This window comes from Siphateles boraxobius, unplaced genomic scaffold (genome assembly GCF_051911475.1).
Source record: "Siphateles boraxobius isolate OS27281-9 unplaced genomic scaffold, OSU_SipBor_1 16, whole genome shotgun sequence".
Classification (NCBI taxonomy): Eukaryota; Metazoa; Chordata; class Actinopteri; order Cypriniformes; family Leuciscidae; genus Siphateles; species Siphateles boraxobius.
In genome coordinates, this window is record NW_027508766.1 from 15,513,016 (window position 1) to 15,528,434 (window position 15,419).

At 37.9% G+C, this 15,419-nt stretch overlaps 2 protein-coding genes across 3 annotated transcripts in view; both read left to right on the forward strand.

Annotated features, from left to right (window-relative positions):
• Window positions 1-823: 823 nt before the first annotated feature.
• Window positions 824-13,607, forward strand: ptar1 (protein prenyltransferase alpha subunit repeat containing 1). Its single transcript, XM_077231720.1, has 7 exons — window positions 824-1,017; window positions 1,851-2,020; window positions 2,318-2,384; window positions 2,945-3,049; window positions 5,151-5,379; window positions 7,177-7,466; window positions 10,422-13,607. Exons 1-7 carry the CDS (start codon window positions 932-934, stop codon window positions 10,765-10,767), a joined length of 1,293 nt encoding a protein of 430 aa, XP_077087835.1. The 5' UTR covers window positions 824-931; the 3' UTR covers window positions 10,768-13,607.
• An 821-nt stretch (window positions 13,608-14,428) lies between these two features.
• apba1a (amyloid beta (A4) precursor protein-binding, family A, member 1a) overlaps window positions 14,429-15,419 on the forward strand; it is a 56,183-nt gene continuing 55,192 nt past the window's right edge. For both annotated transcript variants that reach the window (XM_077231721.1, XM_077231723.1), the window contains exon 1: window positions 14,429-14,676. The gene's annotated coding sequence lies outside the window, so the exon portion shown is untranslated. The remainder of the gene's footprint in view (window positions 14,677-15,419) is intronic.

Sequence of the window (15,419 nt, forward strand, 5' to 3'; positions counted from 1 at the left end):
CTTCCATGACACCAAGGCAGTTTTCTATTGTCATGGATGTGATTCTTTTTTTTTTGCCAACAGAGTTTAAATTTTTTATAAAACTATTTGTTCTTTATCAAATAAATATTGTCAACTTGCCAAACTGTAGCCTATTGTTTACTGGAATAGACTGGTGGTATAATGTGAAATTTTGCTTAATTTCATATTGCCTACCTATGTAGCATATGTAGCATATACAGTAAAACCCAACTTTTGTTTTTGGTTCTTGAAAAAGAATAAATATAAAATATATACAGTATCTAGACTATGTTTTATTAATATAGCAACAAAGCTATTAAAACTGTTTCTACATGTGAGTCATTTAATAATTTGCATAATGTTTTGCCCCCCAATGCCATAAACCAGAACAATACAATGAGAAATATTCGTTCAAAGTAAAAATGTAAAGTAACTAAAGTAACATAAAAATAAAAAAAAGTGCCAGAGGAAAAGAACAAAATTATAACAGACAAAGGGAAAAGGATGCTACTTACAACATCGATTCATACCTGCTTACAATGTTATAACTAATTGCCCTTTTACTTGGGCAATTACACAAAACGGAACAATAAAGCTTAAATTATTTTCTAATCAAGAAAAGTTTGGTTTGGAGTCAGACCATTTTATTGTATGAGTGTGAAACTTCCCCATTTATATTAACAATTGTATGAAGTAGGCTAGCCTACGCCTTATGTGTTCAATTTTTCTTAATTAAATGCTCCACATCAATCCAATATTGTATGTACTATGCATTATGCAATGGAAAAATAAATGAAAAATAGTTTACTTTTCCCCTTTACAGAAATTTCAAGAGTAATCAATATCCTTCCAGCACATGTTTTACTGGATGACTGGAAAATGTCCCGGATGAGGTTGAGTCACCCGCGTTGACGTCACTCGGGCTCTGAAAATGGCTGAGTCTGAAGAGGAGGTGGATGTCTTGGTCCAGAGAGTTGTGAAAGATATCAATAACGCCTTTAAAAGAAACCCGAACATGTACGTATGTGAACTCTCGTCGTTGTTTATCACGCGATCGTCTAGTTTAATCCTTCCAGTGATTCAGACCCTCGCGCTCAGCCGCAGGGAGAACATAGTGCAGCAGCCCGTGTAACTTGCGCAGGCACAGTGGCTGGCTAACTGGCTCTAGCCTACTAACCAGCTCTAACCCGCTGGTGCCCGGCACAGGCCAGCAGCAGCTAGAGCTCACCGACCCTCGCTTTTAGACCAGCTCGTATGATATGTTATCTGGGTTATCTGTTTTACTGCTCCGTGCAAACGCCGAAAGTTTTTCTGAGTGAATCGCGAAGTAAAAGTGTGCATGCTTGTCATGTTATAGCTGTGGGTGCTTCTATCAGTTAACTTACTCCCTTGTCAGTTACTAGAGGAAGTGACGAACTTTAAAACATTTCATGTTACATTTATTATCATCTTTCTCAATAATTGTCCATGTCTGTTTTTTATCTGGTATTTGGAGTGAGAGATTCAATGGTTTCAACATTGTGCCTCTCTCATCTATCCAAAACACATCACTTTCGTCCACATATGAAACACATCTTGATTGCCTGTCTTTTTAAATGTTGCCTTAAGTGCAATTGTTATTTTCCTGTGTGTTCCATATTTGAAGGTCAATGCCCTGTCCCAGTGGTTTTCTCACTCTTCTCTTATGACACTCTTGTATCTCTGCCAGAGAGATACATCTGTAATGACTCGGTGTCAGCTGAGATGTTTTATGCATTGCCATTTGCCTTCAGCTCCTTATTATTCAGCAGAGTTTCTTAAAATAGCCCTGTGACTTGTTCTGCTTTTTATCTTTTAAAATGTGTTCACAGTGATGAAATCGGCCTCATTCCGTGCCCTGAAGCCCGATACAACAGAAGCCCCATCGTCCTGGTGGAGAATAAGCTGGGAGTGGAGAGCTGGTGTGTCAAGTTTCTGCTGCCCTATGTGCATAATAAACTCCTGCTCTACAGGCAGAGAAAGCAGTGGCTCGACCGGGAAGGTAGGGACGAAGGTTTATTGTGTTAGATTGTTCAGCCGGCTCACATTGCCGTGACCTTATGCTGCCTTCTCGTGCTATCGGAAATTTCCTACTTCCCACTTCTGAAGTTGTGATTTTGAACTCATAGCATTCAAATTTTGACTTGAGAGGGCGTTCATGTCCAATTTTTTAACTAGCAAACTAGTATTTATTATAATTCCGATTGCACGTGAAGGCAGCATAAGTCTTTATCTAAAGATGACTGTTCCTACAACAGTTCAGACTGAAAAAAATGATTTCTCTCTCCTTCTCTTCAAGCACTGGTAGATATAACCTGCACATTGCTTCTATTAAACCCAGATTTTACCACTGCGTGGAATGTCAGGTACTTTTTCATTGTATTTCATGATTGTTACCTGAAAACCTTTCAATTTCTTTTCTTAATGATCGTATGTACATCTATGGCATTTATTTATTTTAGAAATTCTCTCTTTCTTCCCTTTGATGTCAGGATTCAGTGTCATTTTATTGCGCTTAATGTGTCATTGTTGCTATCTTTAGAAAGTTGTCTAATTTGGGACATTAAAAGACATCAAAAGGCTGCTGCTACATTGAACTCTAAATGTCACTTTTTCATAATTTCAGAGATGGGGAGCAATTATTTCCACAAATTCACTGCTTTTGCTAACATTTAGTTTTGTACAGGAAACACTCTATGGATATTCAATCCATGCCTGGTTTAAGAAAGCAGCTTTAGTATTCTTTACTTGTCTTGGATTTTTACATAAAAAGTTGGCTGAATGTCTTTAAGCTAATGTTGCATGGAAGAAACATATCCTCCAGGAGGTGGTGCTGTACTGTTTTTGGAGGTTTTTTTGTGGTTGTTTTGATTTTGCATATCTTTGTGAATTCATCTGGGCATTGATGAACTTTTATGTTTTGTAGGAAAGAGCTCCTGCAGTGTGGCGTGTTAAACCCAGAAAAGGACCTTTACCTCGGAAAACTAGCACTATCTAAGCATCCTAAAAGCCCAGAGACATGGATACACAGGTTAGAGGATTTTAAAAAAATGTAGGCATGAATTAAATGTATCTTAAAGGGGACCTATTATGCAAAATTCACTTTCACATGGTGTTTGAACATAAATGTGTGTCGGCAGTGTGTGTGGACAACCGCCCTGTAATGGTAAAAATCCACCCACTTTTTTTTTTAATCCCCATAAATATAAGCAGTGTCTCAGATCAAGCTAATTGCAGATTCTAGCTTTTGTGATGTCACATATTAGCATAGACCTCGTCCTGAGTGAGCTGTACTAGTAGTTCGCCATGTTTATGTCCTCGCCAGAGCCTTTAACAGCAGCATTCTGTTAAGAAATTTGTTCTTATTAAAGCTACTAAAGTTAATTCAATCAAGAGCTGTCAATGATTTTCTGTTTTTCTTTTGTTGTTTGATTCATTTTAACATATAGTATTGTATACTATACAGGTTACTGTATATTACGCTGCTTTCACTTTAATACTCAGATCTAATTTACACATGCGAGCGCTTATAAAATCATATAGGCTATCAGAAGTTTAGACTGAAATGGCTTTAAAATGCATACAGATAATAAACTTTCATGATGAATGTCACGTTAGCGTGACCGCGATAGAGATGATAATCAAAACCAAATAGATGTTTTAGTTTTTAGCAGAGTATCTGAGGTACGAGCTGTACTTTACATGCACAAAAACAACATGTAGCCTATTTCCTACCACAAAAAAATGGGCATTTGATACAAGATGGTATAATAAATTATCTGTGGGATATTTTTAGGCTGAAACTTCACAGACACATTTTGGGGACACCTGAGACTTGTATTACATTTTGTAAAAATGGGGGCCCACAATGTCATGTCACAAGATGGCTAAAAAAAAGGGAAAGCGGGTCTTTATTTTGCATCATTTTGTAGATAATATACCCATATATATATTTGTTTTTTTTAGTTGTTTTTTTAATAATATAATTGGATATAGTGCAATTTTACATTCGGCCCACAGCCCTCAATCAAGTTTGATTTGTTTTTTCATAATAAAATGTTTGGGCATGTATATCTTAAATAAACAAATCAATATCCTTTTTTTGTTACTATGAATAAATGTAACATAAAAATGAAATTCAGTGAAGGCCCCTGCTTTGGTGCATTGAGGGTTTATTGTGTGACTCTCCCATACAGTTAAATGAGGTCTTTTAAAATATTAAATGACACTTTATAGAAGTGCTGCGTTCTGCATCGTTCAAGTGTCCTATTTTTTCACAGTACTTTTAGTTCACCATTCAATTAGATGAGTCTGAATTTTCAAATAGTGATGTATAAAAAAAAAACGAATAAAAAATTGGGCATTAAGAAATTAATAATGGAATAGTTTGATGTGGTGTACCGGAAAATGTGCCTTGCTTTCATGTAGGTGAATTTGTATGGAACAGACCATGCTCTCAAACTGGCTGAAACGAAAGCAGTGTCCAGGCGACCATGAAATAAAACCGGCTGCAGTTGCAGACCTCTTGCAACATGTCAACAATGGCACTGTCTGAAGCAGAATTTCATCACTACTGCAAGGTCAAACCATTTTACTTGGGTCCCTCGAACACTATTAAACACCCGTAGCTTGTGCAACTGACAAGACTAAGAAATGATTTGTACCTGCAAGACACGTTGAATCTGTCAGATATTTAGCAAATAAGTTCTTGAATTCAGATTGGATCAGGTTATTGTCTGCAGATGATATTGTCGTCAGATATTTAGGGTGCTGAGATAATATGGGCTAATACAATAATTTTTTTTTTTTTGGTGATTTTTGCCTTTATTGTGATAGGATAGTATATAGTGGACAGGAAGCGGGGTGGGATCGAGAGGGGGAACGGGATCGGGAAAGGTCCACAAGCCGGGATTTGAACTCTGGTCGCCCGAACCGCAACAGCGCTATATGTTAGCGCTGCCCACGAGGCTATCGGCACCGACAATCTGGGCCAATATAAAACTGTTATGAAAGAATACATTTTTTATAATTTTAGATTTTTGCTCTCTCATAAATAAAACCATAAGTGTGTTAAATTTCTTGTGCATCCAGACATGATCAGTTTTCTGAATTTGTTTGTGTTGTGGACACAGGCGCTGGGTTTTGCAGCGGCTACAGAACGAGGGCTCTGGACAAGAACTGAAGGATCAGGCTGAACCCAGAGGAGACGCTGTGAGCAGGAGACGGTGTGAGCGACTGCAGAGAGCCTTGCAGGAGGAGATGAAGGTCTGTGCAGATGCAGCTGGCCGTTACCCCAGCAACTACAATGCCTGGTCCCATCGCATCTGGGTATTGCAAAACATGGCAAAAGGCAATCTGAAGGTAGGCCGTCTCAGTCCACTGCTTCCACGTCCGTGTAATTCATCATAATGACTGAAAACGTGTGTCTGTTAGATGTTGCTTTGTTTGCGTACGTCTCAAAGATTAGGTTTGTCTTGCATTACTTTAAAGAATGATGGATCACACTGGCACATCATCAGTTGTGTTACAAGGAAAGCAACATGAGATGGTTATTTATGAGGTTGATAAACATACCTGAGCCTTTGATGATCTTGATACCTTTCTTCTCCACTTGAATTAACTTGGGAAGAGACCTGATTACAGAATAAGTTTTCTGTCTTTTTAGCTTTGTTTATTTTTTCCAGAAAGAGCTGAGTGATGTTAGACAGGACAGCTTATTGGCTCTTAGGGGGTCACTAAGTGCCAGACCTTTGATGTGTGCTTAATCTTAATTGGATACGAAATTAGGCAAATGTTATGGGGCTCAATCCCAGCAAAAGGCCCTCGTATAAAAAGGATTGAGCCTGTAGATTTAATGATCCAGGACTAAACAGACTTGAACCAGTCTGAGCAGTTCATATGCTATTTCAGGATAATTGGGTTATGCAGCTGTCATCTTACATTTCTGCATGTCTTGTTTGCTACTATTTTCCTTAGTCTAAATTTCCATCCTAGATCTCTGTAGTATGTTCTTTACTGAGTTTACAATCTAAATGAAATCACGGTGAAATAACGTCTGTGGTTTTAAAATGCTTTCTCTGTTATCGGCTTATATTGGATGTTTAATTGTGCATGCTCGGGTCCTTTATTTTTATTTTTAGATCACCCTTTCTGTCATCTAACACTCACTTAAAGCTAATCTTTATTAGCATACAAGGTTTAACATCACTTAAATGTAACATTTAGCCAATCTCAAAATGAATATTCATTATGTCTTGTGCATAAATTCCCTTGTAGCATTTAAAATGATTGATTCAGTTAGCTTAATTATTTCTTTATTTATTTATTTATTTATTTAGACAAAATTGTATATATTTTATATCAGCCATTTATCGGTTATTTGTTGTAACTTAAAAAAAAATGGCTTGTTGCTGGACAGAAATGTAATATCGGTACATCCTCAATTCTAGTAGTGTTACAGAAATGACACACTTTTGCCTTTTAGAATTTTTGCACATTTTAATGATGTGCAGTAATTACTATGCATACTGTATTTTTGCATAACATTTTTTAGGTTTTTGAATAAATTGATATGTCGACATCCATAGATCTTACAACTTAAAGAAAGACTACGTGCCTGTGCACATATATTCAAATGCACCTACCTATAGACTATACACATAATATGCATGAACACGGTGTCATTGTTTTCATTCATGTTTTTAAAGTTTACACTGAGATGATAACGTTTTTCAAACTTTTTCAAAACTTGCACCATGGAACCTATTTCAAAGTTTGCGTTCTCGAGCCACCAAACACTGTTGTCGTGCAAATGAGTGCCCAGAACGCATTCACAGTCTTCTGTTTTTACTTAAAATTACTTCGTGCAAGCGACCCCTAAGTTAATAACTAATGATCTTTGCAACGGAAGTGAATCAATCAAAACTAACTTTAGCTGGACAATAACTTTATTCTAGAGCTCCTGTATAGCCAAAACAATTTCTGTTACTTTACTGTCCGATTATCACGGTAAAGCTGCTTTGAAACAATCTATATTGTTAAAAGCGCTATATAAATGAAGGCAACTTGGCAACTGAACAAAAACATAAAATTCTGCTGTAACAACCTGAAGCATGATTACGTTAAATAAAGATAATACTCTTTGACTTTGTACTCCAGGTTCTGCATGATGAGCTGTCCTCCACCCGACTCTGGGTGTCCATGCACGTGTCAGATCACAGCGGCTTCCACTACCGTCAGCACCTGCTCAAAGCTCTGTCCAGAGAGCTGAGCCAGGCTGGAGAGAGGGACCTCCACCCCACACAGCAGCCGAACGGAGAGAGCACTGCGGGAGCGTCTGATGACAACCACCGGAATGACGCCATCCCTCAGCTCTTCCATCAGGAGATGGAGCTCTGCGCTGATCTCATCGAGTCATATCCAGGCCACGAGACGCTGTGGTGCCACAGGTGAGAGTGATCAGACAGAGTATTTGAAGCCAGTAACAGATCGCCAGGTCTTGCTGTGCCGATGGTAGTCACGGAGTAAGGCAAACTCAGACTGTGCAAACTCAGTGTGTCTCACTGTGAATATAGTGACTTTGTTTGCCAGAAGTCTGTCCTTGGCCCTCAGCTGGTCTGGCCTGATGTTTATGGCTCACTGTTATAAAATGATGAATGGTCTTTGCTGCAGAGTTGTAGCTCACAGAGGGAGAGGCAAGCAGTTTGCTAGATCTCTGTTTCTAGCTCTTTTAGTTTTTCCCCTTCCTAGCCTCGTCCCTCGTGGCTGATGCAAGGAGCAGCTGCTCAGAGAATGGTGTTTATATACCTTTAGCTTTTGTTTTTCCTCCTAAAGTGCATCATAGCAACAGATATATTTCATTTACAGGTCTGCTGTTAGTTTGAAGAGGTGAGATTATTGTTTGTGCAACATTTCACACCACTTAATGCTTAAACATTACGAAACACGAGGAATTAATAAAAAAATAAAAGATTTTTCTAGTCGACTAGTAGTCATTAATTTAAGCAATTATTCGACTAATTGCATGTGTATATTAATAAGCCATATAAATCATAATAAGTGAGCCTTTAATTGACTATATATAACACATAGCCTAATCAGCACTCAAGCGCACACATAAAGCTTGCCACAGCGCACCGGCATAAGTAATGATTTTGAATGTGTCGTGAAAAAAAAAAAACATACTGATAATGTTTTCTGTATTTTCGGACAATACAGACTTATCATATCCACAGTAGTGGATGCGCCTTGTATGCATGTTTCATACAAATTACATAATCTGAAAATAATTATTTTTCACTGGAATTGGTTGGCAATCGCTTGACATTTCAATCTTTCTATTGAGAGTGAGGAGTCACGTGCCGATTTGGGCGGGGTCTGAGCCTGTCGGCCATGATGGTAGGAGATACTATCGGTTGCCAGGGGCAACGCCTTCAGAACTTCACAGAGGCGCTACTAAACATTCCAGAGCTCTTTAATTTTCGCGCATTTATTATTTTCACGCATTTATTATTTTGGCGGGACAGAGACGGATCTAAGAATATGAGGGGAAAAAAGGAAGAAAGTAAAGCAATGCAAAAAGATAAGGCGAAAGAAAAGGGACCTTACAGGAACAAGCTCACACCAAGCGCAAAACAGCGGTATTTGGAGAAGTAGCATCAAGATATTTGTTCTTTTGCACTAATAACAGTAGGCCTATTATTATTATTACTTATGTTGTCCAAAAAATATATATTCAGTTCTCAATAAATATTGTTAAGCCATATCAAGTTGTTTCAAGCATTTATTTCAAAGAAATAAAAAAGTAATGAACAAGGCACTCAAACAACACTTTTGCACATGTTCGTTAAGGCACAGCAGACAATCTTATCAAAGGCATCAGCCAACCAAGCAATCCAGCGTCTCGTCAGGTCAGAGACTTTCTTTCCCTGATGCTCTGTCCATTTCGGTAACCTAAAAAACTGTATTCCATTGTTCCTATGTTTTCCGTATGTATCGTGTGAGGTACTGGAGCAGTTTTTAACGCAGCAGTGACGTCCAGGCATGGTAAAACAGTGCGGAATTGCGAGAATCTCCTCTACTACCGAGTTAACAACACACGTAAACAATCATGTTTTCATTGTTTTGCCGCGGTAATCCTGCCAACATGGCGGAGAGGGGAGGGGCTCTGTACAATGACGACAACTCCTCACTCTCAATAGATATATTTCTCACGTCTCTGAGGCAAGTTTACACTAACGTGCTCCAGTTCACAGAGACCGAGACGGCATAAAGCGCATCCTGTTTGTTTGTTTTTTTATTTTACAAGGGCACTATGTTTTCTTGTTATTGTGAGTTTGCACAAATAAAACTTTTTTAAATGATGTTTCACTCTTCTCTGAATGACCAAAAATGACAGTATTTAAGTTGTTTCTGCTGTTATCAGGAAAAATGCTATTGATCGCGCCGGTGTAAGCGCGCTATACTTTAGCTTCCACATTCTCACACAAACACTTGGATATGCACCTAATAATAGCGCACATTTATTTAGGTTAATGTTAGAGTGAGCACGAGCAGCCAAGTTACTTACATGTTTCAAATGATAGGCCTTAGCCATATTTGAGGTTGATGGATGGAAAGGTGAACGTTTGGATTTCCTGACCGATACACTGTAATTCCCACAAGGAACCGCAGATAACGATTTGTCCCTCAGGGACTGCGTGACTTTGACACAAGTTTTCTTTCTGCGACTAACCAACTAATAACAATTTTGGTCGACTACGGATTATTTGAAAATTAGGTAGCAGCTCTAAAAAGCACTATCATTAAAGTTGTCCATATATCCCATGCACTAAATTACAAGTCTGGATAGCAAATGATGGCATGTGACAAAATAAATTTTTTCTATTTTATAATAGTTTTGGATTTGTAAACATTTGTGAAAATAGTTGTAAATATTATAGAATAACAGTTATCAAATAAGGGAAAATTCAGGAATTCAGATTGTAAAAAAAATCACACCAAATTTTCATGTTCCACAAGGAAAAGTAGTGTTTATCAGAACAGTGATTAAGTGCTTTAACGCATCAATGAGATATTAGTTGGCACAATGTTTATCTCTGTTGCACAAACTGTATGTAATGTAGTCTGGGATGCATTGTCTTTTACTTTGGATTGTTTTTTTTTTGTGTGTGTTTTTTTTTAAAGATGAGGGCATGTCATAATTTGACATCAGGAACAAAAGTCAAAAGAAATGTTTTTTCCTCCTTTTTAAGGGTTGAGAAGCCTATTTATTTTGTTATTCTAACTTTGAGCATTGTATTTTCTCTGTGACCCACCATACCTATAACGATAAGATCTTTTTTGGTGTATAGTAAACAGGCATGTGGTTTTTGAACAAACTCAAAACCAGGCTTCTCCAACAGGCGGCATATCTTTTACCTATGGCATCAGTGGCGGAGGGAGCACGTCCAGGGGGCAGGATCGCAGTCTCCACCCCTCACCCACACCGATGTCCTCCTCAGCGAGGAACCCTGTGACGACGGCAGCGCCTCCCAGGCCATGGACGTTGACTGTGTTCTGGATGGGAGCAAACATGGAAGCTACACGCAGGACACCAAGCGGCTAAAGCGGGGACCCGTGCTCCCCCACCCCGGACTTCCCTCCGAGCACTCGTTTGTCTCTAGAATCCTCACAGGCTGCAGGATCCCCGAGCAAAGCAGCTTTGCCATTTCCTACAGAAAGTGGCTGGACTCTGTCATAGGTCAGTAGCGTGAGAAACACTCCGTCCACCACAGTGTGGGAGAGCTGTGATAGGTCAATGTATTTCTGGCTCCAGCCGCCCACACCGGTTCTCTAAAAAAACGACTGGACTCCTTGGCCGGTTTGTTAGAGATGCTCTGCCGGAGCAAATTTCCACTCATGATGAAAACCCATGACCCGTCTCAACAGTGTAAGCATGGTCTGTTTCAGCTGCTTTAGTTCAGGTACTGGATATCTCAGGTCTGTTTTCAATGTACAATCTTTTTTTTCTCTCTCTCTATCAGAAACTACAATTGGAGTTTTTTTCATATAGTTTTGTTGGTCTTGCGTTGTTTAAAGTCTTCCACCACAAATCAATTACAGTATGCTCTCATCATGCTGTCTGCAGTTTTATGATTCCTGCCGGGAGTCTTAAACGCACACTGTGGTGCAGACTTGAAAAGAACACTTAGAGCCCAAAGTGATTCTGACCCAGTTTCCCACTTTTGTTTAATTGGGGGCAGACTGGCTCTGAATCCTTTCTACTGCTCGTCCCTGAGCTTTTGTACTGTAGCATGAACATTTCAGTCAATATCTTGACGTTTTGCTACAATAAGTAATGTGAGCACAATCATTGAATTTAAAGATTCTTGGAGCCATTTGATATAAAATGTTAGTAAGTCAATAAAAACAGATAAATGCACATGAAATTGACAGAATTTATAGCTGCTGTCCTCATTCAGGGGAGTTTGTATTATATGACATATCTATTGCAAGTTCAGTGTGATGATTCTTGGATGTTAATTAATGCTCCTGAAGCACATCATCTTCACTCATTAGAAAAACAAAGGCGACGTTGTCACGTTGGACTAGTCTCAACATTTAAGCACAAGTTTTGGGTTATAGTTCATCCAGCTGGTCTCGCAGATGCATGGGTTTTCATGATGAAAGGGAATTGCAGAAGTAGGAATAGTCTTTCTCAGCTTGGCCCAAACGTGGCTGCAAAAAACAACAAGATGCCATGTCCAAGCCCATTTGGTGCAGATTGGTGCTTATTCTCTGCACTGGGGAGAAGGGCCTGGGTTTACAAATGCTGCTTTTTGTTTAACACTATTTTGAACATAAAGGATATTTATGCAAATATGAAAAGTGAAATGTTGTGAGCTTTACTTACGTAATGGTTTATTATGAAAACAAATAAGCTATTAGACACTTATGGTTGACTCACTGTTACTCCGTAATTATTAAACTTGTAATAAACTTTGAAGTTTCACAGGCTCAGTCTTGCATTGACAACTTAACTCGTTCACAGCTTGTAGTAGGTTGTGAAAATCTGAATAGACTTTATAATATATCGCTTTTAAATCAGGACAATGCCTTTTCCTATCATGTACAAAACTATTCTTGTTAGGTGATTAATTTTTAGCATTCTAGCAAAGCTTTTACAAAACCATGTTTTTCAGCATATCTATAAAAGACTTGTAGAGTTCGATCTTAAGTTTCACTTCATAAAAATCTATTACTGTTCTTCTTCCTCTTCTTTTTTCCTGCACAGTTGCACACGAGCTAGAATTCTGAAAGTATTTGAGTTATAACATTTCTAGACTGACTCTCCAGGACCATTTCAGAGTGGTTTTCTCTGTTCCTGCATGCCTTGGACCCTGACACTTTTTTTTTTTTTGAGATTTTTGCGCTGCAGCAGCAAAATTGCCAGATGTCTGTCACCTCAAGAATAAAGCCAGCTTTTCCTCCACACCGTTCCTCTGTATAACTACACTGACAGCTTTTGATCGCGTATCACTCTCTATAAGTACAGGTGTGGCACAGGTGCTTGTTTTAGATTATTGATTTTAACATCATAATTACATGCAAATAACCCTTACCCTATAGTAATTACATGTAGTTAATTAATATTACTCAGTACTTAAATGTATAATGGCAGTGTAACAAAGACAACTTAAAGTGTAAGACAAACTCCTAACAGAGTCATATATGGAAGTACAGTCTAAAACGAAAGGATTTACATTTTAAATCAACAAATGCCATCATATTTGCTCTGAAAGATCTTTTGGTCACTTATAGGTTTGCATACTTTATAGATACAATTATTTGGCAATGCCATTACCTGAACCATAGTCATTGAGTCATGCTGATCTGTGGTTATCATTTTGCATGCACATTATGTGTGGACTGTTGTACTGGGATCACATTGTTGTATTTGATTACATTTTATTGTTCTAACATTGCCCATACTTGCAGAGAGGGAAAACATCACAATGATTTTTGGCTCCCGCAGCAATTAAGATTTCGCTATTTGTAATAAGGCTATTAGTGATTTTCGAATGTATTGCCTACTATCTTAAACCCTTAATGGACAGTCTTACCAATTATATTGTTGATAATAGTATTTATGTATTTATATCTGTTCAGGGCTTCCCACCTGACATGTTTCTCTTCCTTGGCAGTTTCAGAAATGGTCCTAAGTAACCTTAGTGGTTTTAAAGATGTGTACATTGGTGTGGGTTATACATTGAGGATGCACAAAGCATTTCCAGTTGTGTTATATCAATTTCCATTGTTGTACAATATCATTTGCATAAACCAAGTTCTTAAGTTACTGGTACACATAGAGTTCACAGAGTTCAATTAGCTTTAGAAAGAAAAAATGTAGCCTAAGGTTTTGTATTTTCTTTGTGTGTTGTCTGATAAGCTGATAAGGTACTGTAGGTTTTTACAGCCACGATAACCAATATTTCTAGCATCTCATCCATTATGTATTTTATATTTATTTGTATTAAAAAATGTATTGAACGCATTGAGTTGTTTTGTCAGTTGCCTACCATATTAAATAAAGCTACTCTGAAAAGGTCCATACAACATTTTTATTTCCTATTATTTTGAATTCATGACCATTTTGTTAAGTTATTTTTTACAATCATTTCATGTGTTTAGTCGACTACACGGGGGATTTTGGAAATAAAGGGGGAACCTGTCATGGGGTCTAAACAAATACCTTCTAGGACATACAAAAAGTTTGGGGTCGGTATGGTTTTTGAAAGAAGACTTAGGCTTGCCAAGGCATTTAATTAAGCAAAATAAAGTAAAAACAGTAGGATAATATTGTGAAATAGTATTACCATTTAAAAGAACTGCTTTGAATGTATTTTACAATGTAATTTATTATTGTGAAGGTAAACTGAATTTTCAGCGTCATTATGGCATTCTTCAGTGTCACGCGATCCTTCAGAAATCAATAAAATATGCTGATTTGGTGGAACATTTATTAATATCAATGTTAATAACAATTGTGATGCTGAATATATTTGTGTAAATCGTAATATTTTTTTCCAGGATTTTTTGATGAAAAGAAAAAACCCTGCAATGTCGCAGGCTACCAAATACTTTTGTCTTTTTTCCATTTTTAAGAAAAATAAAATAAATCATTGGCTAGCCAACTGACCTCAAACTTTTGAACGGCATATTAATTTGAATTGACAGCAATATGAAGTAAAAACAGAAAACACCGTAGTAGGCTAAATATTAAATATTAATGTTGCTTCCTGTTTTTATTCTCTATTATAGCTTTCTTGAGTGGGAGGGCTGGACAGGCATTTTGAGACCAGTGTAGCCTACTTGTTTCATTTTCATACCACTGAAGGGGCTTTCATTCGATTTGGTTCTTTAAGTTTTCTAACTGAACTCTAAAGACTGCAGCATTACATGCACACGTAGGCCCTACCTCTTGTCCTGATGTTTTGCCGAGATCTGCAGCTCATTCATTGATAAATTAGGCAGTGTTTGATATGTCTCTGATGGGAGGAGTCGGGCTTGCCCACAGACAGACTGAGCGAAAGGCAGGCAGGCAGGCGATATGAAGATGGTGGATCCAGACACATAACGGGAGGACCGTTAGAACGCTGGAAACCAGTCAACGCACAGGTGGGAGAGAACAATTTTACGCGCTTTATGAATTAATCATTGTTTGTCGCGGAAGCTGTGTGTTGTTTTTTTACTAAGTAAAACAGGAACCATGTAATGAAAAAAAAATCATTGTACTTCAATGAGGTTCATTTGATGAGGTTCCTGTTGCGATGTCGCTTTCCCTGCTGATAACAGGTTGAACAGTGTTTGTTTACACTATAGGGAGGATGTTTCATTGAGAGAAAGCACTGCATTACACCGAGTTACCAAATCTACAATACAAAAGAAATGCGAGGGCCTAAACTGTGAAGTTCGGTATAGTTTTTCAATACGAAATCGGTATTGCAAACAATCACATCCTCATTACCGGGAAGAACAATGGCTTCACTACAGTTTCTAACTTGTGCTTGTGGGTCGGCATCGATGCTTATGACTGAGTGCTGTTCGTTTTGATTCATCCCCGTGACTCGAATCCTGTAGTGAAGATACCAGTCACCAAAAAGATAAAGGCTAAGTTATCATTACACCACTAGGTGGCAACAAGTGAGCGTCTTATTAGTGAATCACTAATCATTCACTCATTCGTTTAAAAAAATGATCATCCGAACCAAACTAAACAATCGTTCGTTTTACAAACTAAACTTATTCGTTTAAAAAAATTATCATCCGAACCAAACTAAACAATTTTCATTACACTCTTTCTTTTATTTTAGCTAGTTCACATCACACAGATGTATCAAGTGTTTGTTTGTAAGTTATTA